The following is a 14,514-nucleotide window of genomic DNA, read 5'->3' on the forward strand; positions in this document are numbered from 1 at the left end:
GGTGTTAGAAGAAAAACAGAAAACTTGACTTTATTAGGGAGAACTAGAATATGTATGTGATAAACACAAACATATACACACATGTATACATATATATATCTCTCTATATAAGGGATATACACATACAAAAAAACATATATATTGTTTCTTTATTACTGTGGATGGCAGATATTTTTAAACTGCTCAAATAATTTTGATGAATTAGAAGCTTTATGAGATGACCTGTTATTTGTTAAATTTTAACTATTTTATTTTATCACATGACATAGAAAAACCTTTCTAACTACTATACTGTTCAATATATTTACCTATGTGAAGATAATACATAGATGTATATATAGAGTGTCATCTCATTGCAACATAAAGAATCCAGTGGCCATGCTTTTTCACTTGTATAGTCTGCTGCTAATGATTATACTTTCAAGAAATTTATTTTGAACTTAGTGATAGTATTTTAGAGGAAAATCATAGGAATGAGATGATAGAAACTCAACTAAATGACAGATGTGAATATAACAATGGCATTTAGAGAAATGATAGGGGAGAGGTTTAATGACTACATTTCAGAGAGGACAATTGATTATGAAAAGACTTCAGTACTCATTGTGTAAAATTTAATTTAGAGAGAAGGCTAAGGGCACAAACCAGAGAAAAGAGATCAGGTTTAAAAACAAGATATTAATTAGGTACTGAGAAATTGGTTCAGACAATGAAGAAGACTCTTCTACTCACAAAAAAGTGACAAGGAGACTGATATTGTTTTCTCAAAGGAAATGAATGCAACTCTTTACACGCCGAAGGGGATAGAAAATGAGCTTTGTTACTGAGAACTGTCAGATTCATTCACAGTGAAACTCTAGCGTTATGGTCTTCTAACAAATGTGATAGTGTGCTATCTTAAGTTTTTGATGACGAGATTAAATTTTCTCTACTTCTATCTTTATGCCAGGTTAATTTCCGTTAGTTCCCCTGTCCTGTTATGTTCTTTGTTCCCCAGACTTTATCTCATGGTGTTTCTGTCTTAGGGTCATTCTCTTGCACTGCAGATCCTGTAGCTTCTCTATCCCACTCATTTTCAAGGCTCCCTTAAATAAGTGCTACTTCTCTCATTACACCTTCTCTCTCTCCTTTCTGTATCTGCCTGCTTTACATGCAACTCTTACGTGTTAACATGCCCTTTTCATGTAAGTTCATATTGACCACACAGACTGCCTCAACTGCTTCTTATATGCCTGTACTTCCTCCAAACTCCAAGGACTATGATGGTACTCTTATAAAACTGGCTTTCTCATATCTTCGGTTGTGCTCTAAAAATGGACTTATTAAATATTTATGAGGTTAATGGATATGTGAACAAACACATACATACGTGATGTGCGAATTAGTGACCATTCTAACAGTAGTTAGTCCTGAATTAGCAACTCCTGCTTCATCCACATGTATCCTCAGAAAAATCTCAAAGCCTCCCTCCTCTTCTCTTCAGCTGAGGGCACAGGAACTCAGGGAATAAGAACTTGTGCCTAGAAGAGGGTGGTTAAATCTGTGCATTGAAACATCTACTAAAAGGTTCAATTAACATGAGAATGCTGCATGTTAGGTTGGAAAACACAAACTTTTTGAGAGAGGGAGGGTTAATGGGGAGGGCACAGCTTGTAGGGAAGTGGAGGGACTAGGGAGTAAGAAGAAGATTAGAAGTGGAGAGAGAGAGAGAATGAAAGACAATCAGCTTTGCATTTGTGAAATAGTTGTGTGCCAGGAGTCATAGAAATCTTTTTATCATGAATATGATTGCATGATCTAAGTACTGTTAGTATAGTGAGACTGAAACAGTACTGATGAGCAGACTTGTGAATGAGGTATCAACAGTCTAATTGTTTAAACATAAAAAAATGGGTAGTTTTTAGATAGAGCATCTCTCTTTTATACATTTGAGATGTGCAAACCATGAAATACAGAGGCATATTTACCTGGTTACTTTAAAAAGTCTAATATCTAAAAGTAGTACAATTTTATTTGTTCTTACAAGAAATTAGCTTCAAATAGGTATAGGGTAGAGAACATATAGAATATTCTCTCAGTTACTGTTAATTCCATAACCAAGTTATTTTATTCCGTAGATGCCTGAAGTGTGCAGATGCCCCCTGCCAAAAAAGTTGTCCAACAAATCTAGCTATCAAGTCATTCATCACAAGTATTGCAAACAAGGTAAATCTAGTCTTAACTTTGTAAATAAAAATTAATGTCTTGATTTGACCCTGTTCTTGATAGACTGTGATTAAAGTGTAAATTTTGTCTTAGTACATTTGGCTACAGTCATGTGTAGGTATGGTAAATTTTAGTAATTTCTTTCAAGTTAGGATATGACTATTATAAACATGAGTATTCATTATTATTGTCTTTTCCCCATTAAATTTTTTATTTAATTATTTTCATTTTGAGTATTTTAAAATTATTTTTTATATTATCACTGTGAGATAGACAGTTACAAAGCTGTTTTTGGTCAGGTTTCAGTCATACAATATTCCAACACCCATTCCTCCACCAGTGTACATTTCCCACCACCAATATCTCCAGTATCCCTCCCGCCACCCCGCCTTTCAGAGCCTGCCTCAATGGCATGCACTTTTCTTCTTTCTCTCTGTCTTGACTTTTTGGCGTTATCGTTTGCAGTACAGCTACTGAGAGGCCATCATATTTGGTCCTGAACCCACTATCAGCACGCACATCCTATCCAAAATGATTACTTCCAACCATCGTTGCCATAGTGATGCCTTTTCTATTTCAAATGCCATCTCCCCCAACACTTGAGGCAGGCTTCTTTTTTATTATCCTAATATTTAGTTTGCTTAAATCAGTGATTTCTTTTTAAGCAAAAGCATTTCTTAAATTTTTTTGCTTTCATGTTGCTTATAGATATCATTGAAATTAAAATTAACTTCAAATTTTTGAAATAATTTTATTGTAAAATATGCTTTGGTACTAAATTTGACATATTAAGGCACATCATGGGGATGGACATTTCCCTTCTAAGGTAATTTAGTTTTTTTTTAAGTCGTTAAGTTAAAAGCATTGCCATTTCTATATAAAACCAACAATACTTAATTTTGTGTAGTTAACATATATTCTAGAAAGAAAAACCATATATTGCCCTCATAATGTCATATATATTTATCATCACAGAATGTCATATATGTGACAACAAGTAGCTGATTTTAAGCACATATGAAATCTTGGTTGTTTATCAATGTCCTGATGAGAAATGAAATAAATAAAATACTCGCAGATTGAAGCAGTTTGGTTAGATTATTATTCATGGTAGCATTCTTGACATCAAGCAGCAAGAGTTATTAGAATTATATTAGACCATTTTTAATGAAATACTATATATGTAATTTCATGCCAACTAAAATTTTCCTAGATGTTTTCAATTTAGTTGATGTTTTCAATTTTTTATTTTAGTCAGTACACTTTCTCCTTTCATTCAAGTTCTACAAAAGCTTTTAGAATAAAAAGACAAATGAGAATGAATGGCACTTTCTGATGTTTCATAAAATGTCCATATTCTTCTCTTTTGTGAAAATTTTCTGTTTTATTAATTTGAAAGTTAAATTAATACATCAGATATTGAACTTAGGTGTTTATTTAAATCGATTTCCGTATGAAGAGCTCTTTGAAGATTATTAAATTAAAATGTAATCTGTTAACAGGCTTTTTGAAGGAACTCTTCCCTAAGTAGTGTTTTGTTGGAGAATCTCTGTAGTAATCATAAAAGGTCAGGTTCTTGTTCTTTAAAGCCAGCAGCTTTTTAGATATTTACCAGCTGTGTGCAATGTAAGCTATCCCACGTTGCTGTGCTACTGGACCTGAGCTCCAGAGGGGGGTTCTTTCCAGGTTGAGAGGGTAATTGAATTGCCACACTCAATGAGCCTTGTGCCTCTTTGAGAAAAGGATGTCACTTGTGTTGTATTGTGTTAGGTTTCTGTGATTCAGTGGAGTTTAGACCAATACTTCCATTCTTTATTTTCTTACAAACTGGATTACAGCTCTAGTTTCCAAAGGTACACTCAATTCTATTGTACAACCTCAGCCAGTTTTTCCTCTGTTTCATTTGTGCAGGCTGTTTGCAATTGTATCTCTCAATTGGAAGTACAGGTTTCAGATTCATCAAACTGTGAATACTGGTTATAGTTGTTAGAGCTTTCACTTGAGGAAAAGATATTTCGTATCATAATGAATGATGTTAAAATTATAAATATGGAAAAACATTTAAAGTATTTTTAGCTTCATAATACTTTGTTAAAATTTTTTCTCTTAAATTTTTACATTAATTTGTAAAGCATGGATTTTTCCATAAATTTTCATATTTTAACAGAATCTGTATACTCAGATTTGTTTGAGAGATAAATAAGTTCAATAATGTGCATTAAAAGAAAAGCTAACTCTAATATATCTGCAGAATATAAGACAAATATAAAGTTATTAAAATTTCCAATATAAAATAAAGGGCTTTCATGATGGCCAGATGAAAATTAACTAGATTTTAGGAAGTTAACAAAATGTAACGTGTAGAATTTTTTGATTCTACAGGTGAATCAAAAAATTCTACAAGTGAAATCAATAGCTTTAGTACATCTTTCTCTTGGATTGCTTTTTAATCTCAACAACTAAATGATTTACATATCAAATAAAATCTGATTATTTTCAGAATAATTTTCTAAAAGCATAGATATAATTATATTACTCCCCTGCTCAAACAACCTTAGTGTGTGCCCAGTGGCTGAAAACTAATATCTAAATAACTTAGCTACAGGTAAGGACAGTTAAACTTTCTCTACTCTTGTAAGAAAGAACTGTGTGAAAAATGCTGAGTGTCAATTAAAAATTACCCTGAATTTTAAAAATATGAATATTTTAGATGTGTAAAATGAAGCTAAAAATATGTTTCAGTTTTTTAGGTTACATTTGGGCTCATTCCTTCATTCATATTGTTAATAAAAACTGCCCGTATCTCTGTTCCAAAAGGACTAATTTGCATAAGAGCACAAAATGATAATAAAAAGTAATTTTTCTTGTACTCTCCTAAGCAAGTCATTATTCTGTGAAGTTGAATATTTCCATTCATATGAACATGTACTTCTGAGCTGTTTCTATTTCATTTGTTTAGCTGCCAAGTTTTCAGTAATTTAAAAAAATATTAGAACTTAATGGGCTCTTATTCTAAGTTTTACAATGGATTTATGTTTTGTCTTTATCATTTGACATGTTAATCTTAGTGGGCATTATGACATCAAATAAGATAGCACAATTTGAAATATCTCCTTAATATTTTATAAGCTTATGCTTTCTGTATATTCTATTCTTTTATAAATTGATGAGATAATCTTATTAACATGAGTTGATATTTAATTTTATTGGTATTCACATTTTTACTGATCTTTATTATTCCTTTTCTCAATTAAAAAATATGTTGTATATTTTTAGGGAAACAGTAAATTTTTCCTTGGAGTAAATTTAAATTTCCTTTAAATTTCCATTCAATAATGAAGGGCTGTTATCAAATTCCTAGTTTTGTTTTCATAATATAAAATTAGGCTTGCCATTTACTTTTCTTTTTAGTATCATAGAACATGTCATGTTAATGTCTTCTGTTCATCATTACTGCTATTGACAAGACAGCAGATGTTCAATTATTGCCCATTCGTGGTTATTGTGTTCTTAAAGAAAGCTGATCTGAAGATCTTTGGCATTGAAATTGACAGTTATTCACCTAGTTTCCGGATTTTGTTTTACTCATCCTACTTGGTTTTTATTATAATTATTGAATCTGTGGATTGATATCTTTCAGTATTTCAGGAACTTTATATAGTCTCCATCTGTGTTTCAACATTTCCACTTGATTCTCCTTGATGCCTTTTTTTCAAAGCTGGGCATCTCTCGGGCTTGACCCAGTGACGCTCAAGGGACCACGTGGTGCCACATATCAAATCTTGGTCAGGTGCATGGTAACCAGAGTACTTTCACTGTCATTCTTTTTTTTTTTTTTTTTTTTTGCTTTTTGGGTCACACCCAGCGATGCTCAGGGGTTACTCCTGGCTTTGCACTCAGGAATTACTCCTGGCGGTGCTTGGGGGACCATATGGGATGCCGGGGATTGAACCCGGGTCGGCCGCGTGCAAGGCGAACGCCCTACCCACTGTGCTATTGCTCCGGCCCACTGTCATTCTTTTTTATATTTTTCAAAAAATGCTTGCTAGATAATCCTGTTACTTTCTTACAACACATAAATTTAATTTCCTTTGTACTGTTGAGAATTCTGCTGACCAAAGTTTTTATGTCTTGATATTGTGAATTCTGCTTATAAAAACAGAGTGCCTTTTATTTTCACAATTATTTTTGCCTGGCTACTTGAATTTTTAATTCTGTTGTTTTGGAAATTTATCGATGGAAGTTCTTGAGAATGTGTTTCTTTAGCAGGGCTTTTCTGACGTTTCTCAGAGTGCCTTAATTCAACTGTATTGGCAAAAGATTCTAAGACGATTCCACTCATTTCCCAGGCCTGCTGCTTTGTCATTTTCTCTCCTTGAACATGACAAATAATGGATGCTTTACAGTTTATTTAATATATTTTACCTGGGATCTAAGAGATAGCTCAAAGGCTGGCGTGGGTGCCTGGCATGTAGTGTGTCCTGACTTTGATCCCGCACATCATGGTACCCAAAGATGCACTGGGGGACACCTAGCGAGGTTCCAGCACGACCTGACTGAGCAAGCCTGAATTGTGGGACTTGAACACAGGAGCATCAGGCTCTGACCTCCAGTCTATGCTGGGAGTGTAGAGACCTTATCAAAAGAATTTTACCCGTTATTTGAGTAACATTAGAATAATTGTGGTTCTTATTACATTATATATTGTTTATAATATATTTATAATTATTATATTTATATTGGGCTGGAGCACAGCATTTGGGCATTCGCCTTTCATGTGGCTGACCCAAGTTTGATTCCTTTGCCCTCTCGGAGAGCCCGGCAAGCTACGGAGAGTATCGAGCCCTCGAGGCAGAGCCTGGCAAGCTACCCGTGTGTATTGGATATGCCAAAAACAGTAACAATAAGTCTCTCAATGAGAGACGTTACTGGTGCCCACTCGAACAAATTGATGAGCAACGGGATGACAGTGACAGTGATATTTATATTATGTTATTATATAAATATTAAATATAATAATTATTTATTATTATCATAACAAATAGAAGAATGGAAGAAATACTTCAAAGTCAATGGGTAATCTAGATTGATCGAAGCAAGGATTTTTATAACTAAATACTAGAAAGATTATTGAGAAGATTTATGGAAAAAAAACACTTTAAAATAGACAAAATAATGTTCCACACCACATGCTGAAGTTCTGTAGTGTTCCAACATAGCTAAAATAATATAGTATTGTTTCTGAAGTGCATGTTTCTGCAAGAGATTAAAGTCTATAAATAGATCTCAGTAAAGAGAAGAACGTGATATTTACTGATTAGGACATTTCAATTCTGTAGAAAAGTGATGGGTTCTTTGAAGAGTTGTTCTGGTATAATTGGACTGTACTTTTAGACAGCTTCACCAGACCATCAAAAATAATTTTCAAATTGACTAAACTTTTAAGTATTAAAAGAAGTTTTGAAGAGTTACTTTGAAACTATAAAATTTGTGAGAGAAAGTTTTTCTCCATACTTAAAAATGTTGTTTTATAATGAGTACGAAGCAAACGTGAAGTTGAGTGATTTTTTTGCTATACATGTTGCTGTTGTGTTGACTTTATATATATGTATATGTGTATATACAAACATATTCTTACTGGGCTGGAGCAATAGCACAGCAGGTAGGGCATTTGCCTTGCACGCGGCCAACCTGAGTTTAATTCCTCGTCTCTCTTGGAGAGCCCAGCAAGCTACTGAGAGTATCTAGTCCCGACAGCAGAGCCTGGCAAGCTACCCATGGCATATTCAATATGCCAAAAACAGTAACAACAAGTCTCACAATGGAGACGTTACTGGTGCCCGCTCAAGCAAATCGATGAACAGCGGGACAAGAGTGCTACAGTGCTACATATTCTTACTAGAGAAATGGAAGTATCCCATATTAAAATAACTTGTATAGTAATAACTATTGTAGCCATTGAGGCATCATTTGACATAGCAACAAGTTGGGAAAACTATACAGTTATTAGGGAAATTGATAAATTGATTAAGCATTGTTTATATCATACTTTACTATGAGGCTACTCTTAAAAATACATTATCCATTTTTTATTCTAGAAGGGCATCCTGTTAAATGAATAAAATAAGTTGTATACTAATATAATATAATATTATATTAGCCTCCAATCATTGGGAAAGACGACTAAGGAAAGGCTGCTAAAATCTCAGGGCTGAGTGTAATAGAGACCTTACTGGTGCCCGCTCGAGTAAGTCGATGAACAACGGGATGACAGTGATACAGTGATACTAATATAATAGCATAATAGTATCTTTAGAAAAATTCCAGTCCTGGGGCCATACCAATAAGGACTACACCAAGAAGGGTGCTTGCATTGCATGCGGCCAACTTGGATTTTATCCTCGGCACCAAATATGGTTCCCAGATCCTCTCCAGTATTCCTGAATGCAGAGTGGGGAGTAAGTCCTGAGCACAGGCAGATATGGCCCAGAACAACAACAACAAAATAACAACAAAAAAAGAATAAAAAGAAGAAAGAAAGAAAAGAAAGAGAAGGAAAGAAACGAAAAGCAAAGAAAAGGAAAAATTTCAGTTTATATAAGCTGAAAATTACATAAATTGGGTATAATTTCACTTAGTTTCTATAGGCACTAAATGGCTGAAGAAGAAGTGAAAGGAGAGTGTAGTATTGCCTTGTTGGGTATTAGCCGAAGTGTTTTAGGCTCCATCAGTGAATTGTCCCTTTTTCTCCTTCCAGAAAAGCTTACATGCTTTTGCTAGCGTCCCTAATTTAGTTAAAGTTTATCTTTAACTTTTCCTTTATATTTTACCTCTCATTGTCTCAGTTCCCCAAGTCAGTCCTTATTACTTATAAACTAAATGTTCCTGGTAATTCTGAAATTTATATTTGTAGTGCTTTGAGTATTTGTGCCTGCTTTTCTATTTCCCCCTATAGACTTTTTATATCTTACTATAGGACAGTGTTCTTTGGTTAAACACAGAAAGACTATTAATGCTATGCTTCTAGTATTTGGGAGTTGATCTACTCTGAAATATACTTACTCCTTGGCATAATTCCTTGGTCATAATTACTTGATTCAGGCTTCAGTTGCTGTAATTTCTAACACCCCAAAAGGGAGGTCCCGCCGTGAGTCTTGGGATGGACCCAAGGTGAGTGGCAAAACTACCCTGGCACCTAAATGGGATATTCTAGAAAGCATAAATGCATGTTCTTGATGCAAGCTGTAATGGCTTAAGTGACAGGAGCCTCATGGGGAAGGACAAGCTGATCTGGCCTGAGGACTTAATCTGGGATTTATAGTAAAAGCCTTGCTTGCTCTCAGAGCCCGGAGAACTAAGTTTTGGGTTGCTTGTCTCTTACTGTGTTTATCGGAACAACTGCAAGTATTGATAGCTTATACAACTGGACTGAAAGATAAAAGCAATGTAGATGTCCCTGGGAGACAGTGTGTCTCCTTGAGTTGATCTCCCCAAGAGAATTTCCTCTGCCAAATGTTTATCTGTGTTAATTATCAATCACACCTATGTCCTTACCTCAACCCCTTCAGATGTTCTCTAAGGATGCTATCAGCTCTGCATTAAATGGGCCATTTTCACTGTCAGGCTGTGGTCCCCCTTCTCCCTGTCTCTCTGTCTCTCTGTTGGGGAGGCCCGGGGCAGGGGTGGGGGTAGGGGCGGCTCAGGGCCACTGAAGGCACATGCATGGTCCCAGCAGCAGCCCCCTTATTTCACTTTGTGAACTCACATCTTCCTTTTAAATTAATTTTTTTCCTTCTGTATTGAATACATTTCAAAATAAATAATAAAATTCAGTAGTAAAATAAAACAAATATATTGTAGGGTAGCTTGTGACAATTCCTCTGTACATGTTTTACTTCAATGTGTGAAAAAAACAGGTGGTTTTTCTTAAATGACTAATTATTCCATATATTTTGCATTAATTAGATGCAAAATATTTGATAAAATTTTGCATTAATTAGATGCTTAACTCTGTGCTTAACTACCCTTTTTTCCCAAACCCTTTATTTCCCCCTGGTCTTTGATAGGAGCAACATGTTTAAATCACTGTGTTGTAGAATGCATTTTATCAAGTGAGGCCATCTTCATAATGTTAACTTTTATTTATTTATTTATCTTTCTATACAGGAGTATTATAAATACTGCTATTTGTTATTATTATATATTATTATTATTATTATTTTAAATACTGCAATTTATTCAGCTATTGATTAAGCTGATTGAATTGTTGAGTTGGGTATGAACTCCACATTACTTTAAAAAAATTTATTTTAATTGGATACCCATGAGATAGACCATTACAAAGCTGTTTATAATTGGGTTTCAGTCATGCAGTGATCCAGCACCCATCCGTCCACTAGTGGACATTTCCCACCATCAATGTACCCCGTTTCCCTCCCACCACCCACGATTCCCCAACCCCTCGCCCTCACCCCCAGTCTCCTTTGGAAGGCACTTTCCTTCTCGCTCTCTCTCTCCTTTTCCTTTTGTGCATTATGGTTTGCAATCAGGTGCTAAGAGGTCATGGTGTTTGTTCAGGGCATTCGGCATTTTTTTTTTTATCAGGATGGTAAGGCTGGAGTAGCTTTTCTCCTGGGTGGCTTCTTTTGGGGGTGTGGATGTGACTGCCGAGGCTTCTGGAAGTACAGGAAGGTGGAGGGAGATAGCCATTCTGACCCCGAGAAAGCCTAGAGATTTCAGTCATAAAACCTGCAGACCAGAACTTTTAATAGATTATACTTTGGTGAGGTCTGCTCTGAGATAGTGGGGTCAGGTCAGGGGTACGGTGGCTGCTGGGGGCTCTGCTTTGGCAGGCCTCCAGGCCAACCCTCCACTCTCTGATTTATCCTGTCTGTTCAGCCATTCATGGGTCTGAGGTTAACTGTGGCTTTTGATCGATTTTGAAATTTATCGATGGGTCTCTGAAATAAGGGCAATAAATGAGCTTGTATAGCTAAACATGAGGTGGTTTGTGCATGTGGCTCCCACATCCCTAACTTTTGGCCATTTAGTTTCTTGGTATACTTGGTCCCAAGTTGTTGGGGTCAAGCCAAAGGCACAGCGACAATTTTGGGGTATCAGGAAGCCTGCAGGCACCATCAAGCTGCTGATGCTTTCACCCTGCAGGTCCAGGTTGATCTGCTGATGGCATCATACCCCCGTTAAGTTTAATCTTATATAAATATAGTGATTTATCTCTGAATGCAAAACTATTTTAATTAAATGAAAAAGCTCTCCAAAATTATTACTGAACAACAAAAAATGCTATTATGTTGAGAAAATAATGAAAGTTAATTTAAATTTATTACTGCAGTTATATTCTCATATTGCCTTATTGATTTATCAGTTGATATAAATATACTGAATTTTCTAGAATTCAGACTTTACTTTTAGCATATAACTTTCTTGTGCTTAGTCTGGCAAATGATAAGATACTAAATTTACTGATGTTAAATGTAAGGGACTGAATATTATTTTTAAAATGTCATGTCTTTTAAAATATATTATGGAGAAAAATAAATGAATGGGAGTTGCAGTGATAACACAGCAAGTAGGTCACTGGCTTTGCATGGAGCTGACCTGGGTTCAATTCCTGGTATCCCATATGGTCCCCCAGTACAGCTGAGAGTGATTCCTGAGTCCGGAGTCAGGAGTAACCACTGACCATTGCCAGGTTGTGGCCCCCAAATTTTTGATTTTAATTTATTATTGAGGTATGATTATTTTGTGTTAAGTATTTGAACTCTTTGGACCCAGAGCCATAGTACAGTGGGTAGATTGCTTGCCTTGCATGCAAAATAAAGGCTGAATCTCATATGAGCACACATCAGGAGTGATCCCTGAGCACAGAGCCAGGAGTCAGCCCTGACCACCATTGTGTGTGGTCCCCAAACCCAAAAAGATAATTTAAAAAGATATTTTGAGCTCTTGCAGAGAGTTTCTTGCCCGCATGCCTGGCTGTCCTCCCTGGGGCCCCTCGGAGGGGATGGGCTCCAGCTTCCCTCCCCACCCCGAGCAGAGCTCCCGGCGGCCGAAGACCACCAGAACCTAGCTACAGCCATTCCTGAGGCCCCTCTCCACATGTTCAGACAGGCCTTGTAGCCTACTTCTTCCTCTGCAAAACCTGTCAATCTTCTGAGTTTCCTGCCCACATGGGAAAGCCTTGCAAGCTTCCCATGGTGTTTATTCATTATGTAATTCTTCCTTCAACAAGTGGGTGCCAGTTCCTATTTTAAATTTAATGTTCCTGATAATACCAGAACACTTGGCAATCTTTCCACCCTTCTCGTGGATTTGTCACAATCACTGTTAACCTCTAGAACTCTCTAGTTTAGTTTTTTTCTAGTCACTTGGATCTCGGACAGATTGTAAACGATCATGCTCAAAGGTCCATCATTCTCTTTGCTAAAACGCATGTATATACTTTGGTGCTGTGGAGATGTGAAGTGTGTATATACCTAAACCACAGAATTAATAGCATTACAAGCAAAGGACCCAATAGTCAATAATTAAACATTGAATGTTTTGAGGCTCTATTATGGATACCTTTTAAATCATAGTGCCAAAATATAAAAGGTTTTTAAAAATACATGTGTCCAATCTGACAGAAAACTCTTCCCAAAGTTGTTTTATCTTCTGGAGATACAATAGTTGATTTTAGGTTCTCAGACATAACTTGTCCTAATATGGAACCCATTTATACCTGAAAATAGGCCATGACTGTTATCTGGTGACTCTTGAATTCTGCCGTAGATTGCCTAGCTCCTTCTATGTTCATTCAGATAATTCTCAAGTCTACAGATTGTACAATCTGAACCTACAGATTGTAAATTTTGACCTCCACTGGACTCAAAGTACCAAACTTAATGGAAGATGATGATGTCGGATCACATAAATGAAAACTTTCCCTCATTGACGTTGAATGACCGATAGTGTTTTAAGTCTTTCTTTTAAAACAGCTAAATTTTACATGTAGGTAAGCATATAAGATATCTTTCTAAAGCATTATTCCCTTTTTTAAAACAAAGAGAGAAATGTTTATAAAAAAAACTAACTTGCCTAAATTTTTGTACAATTTGAATTACAAGAGTCATATTCATTTGTTCAATTATGAGAATTTTATTATCTTATATATAATTTTATAGACACAGAAGAGCCTGGCAAGCTCCCTGTGGTGTATTTGATATGACAAATACAGTAACAATAACAGGTTTCATTCCCTTGACCCTGAAAGAGCCTCCAATAATTGGGAAAGATGAGTCAGGAAAGGCTGCTAAAATTTCAGGACTAGGGCGAATGGAGATGTTACTGGTGCCCGCTCAAGCAAATCGATTAACAACGGGATGACAGTGACAGTAATACAGTGCTCTTCACATATTTGTCATTGATTTGGCACAGATCCAAATTTGGGTAACAATCTAATTGATATACACTTTTAACTTTTTTATGACAAATTACTTTTATAAGCAAAAATCAAGCAGCTCTAGTTTTTACACATTCCAAACCACTAGCAATCACCATATTTTAAATTAAATCATAATAGTTCTTACTTATCTTGTAGAGTCATCATCTTGTGAGTAATGATGAGTATATGCACTGTGCCTCTTTTAAAAAATAAAAACTTTTGTAAGAAGATGTAAATGACAACAAATAATATACAGAAAATCAGCTACCAGAGAGTTAGTACAATGGTTAAGGCACTTGCCTTGTGTGTTGTAAATGTGGATTTGATCTTGGCAATACATGTAATCTTCTGAGACACCAGTAGTGATCCCTTAGCACAATCACATGTGACAAAAGAAAAAAAGTACTGAAGAAATAAAATGAGTTAAAAAATATATATCCAGAAATTAAATTTCTCCTCCTACACACCAATAACCTTTTTTAATATAAAGTGTATCTATATTTTCTTCCATTCAAATAAAATATTTAATCTATTCATTCTTTATATTTTAAACCATATACATTATTTTTTGGAAATGTCTCCCAAAAAGATTTATAATTTGACAAATACTTTGCCACTTTCATGTGTATAAGAGTGATTACTAAATTTATCTTCAATATTTATGAAATTAATACATTATTTACTTGAAACATAAAATATTCAGAACTCACAGTTAATTTCTCTTTTTTAGTTTGTTTCACTGATTATTTGACTCCAATGTACCTATTTCTGTATGTGTATTGAGTTTGCTATAAAAAGTCACCCTGTCTTTATGAAGAAAATGATATAAATTATGATAAATAATTGCATGTAAAAAGATGCTAAAT

The 14,514-nt window shown here is 35.2% G+C and overlaps 1 protein-coding gene across 1 annotated transcript in view; it reads left to right on the plus strand.

The window, feature by feature from the left end:
* Nucleotides 1-14,514, plus strand: part of DPYD (dihydropyrimidine dehydrogenase) — a 980,594-nt gene that overhangs the window by 227,047 nt on the left and 739,033 nt on the right. Inside the window, exon 4 of the mRNA XM_055145227.1 lies at nt 2,118-2,205. Coding sequence (XP_055001202.1) covers nt 2,118-2,205 — 88 coding nt within the window. The remainder of the gene's footprint in view (nt 1-2,117; nt 2,206-14,514) is intronic.

The sequence above is a fragment of the Sorex araneus genome, chromosome 8, assembly GCF_027595985.1.
Source record: "Sorex araneus isolate mSorAra2 chromosome 8, mSorAra2.pri, whole genome shotgun sequence".
NCBI classification, from domain to species: domain Eukaryota; kingdom Metazoa; phylum Chordata; class Mammalia; order Eulipotyphla; family Soricidae; genus Sorex; species Sorex araneus.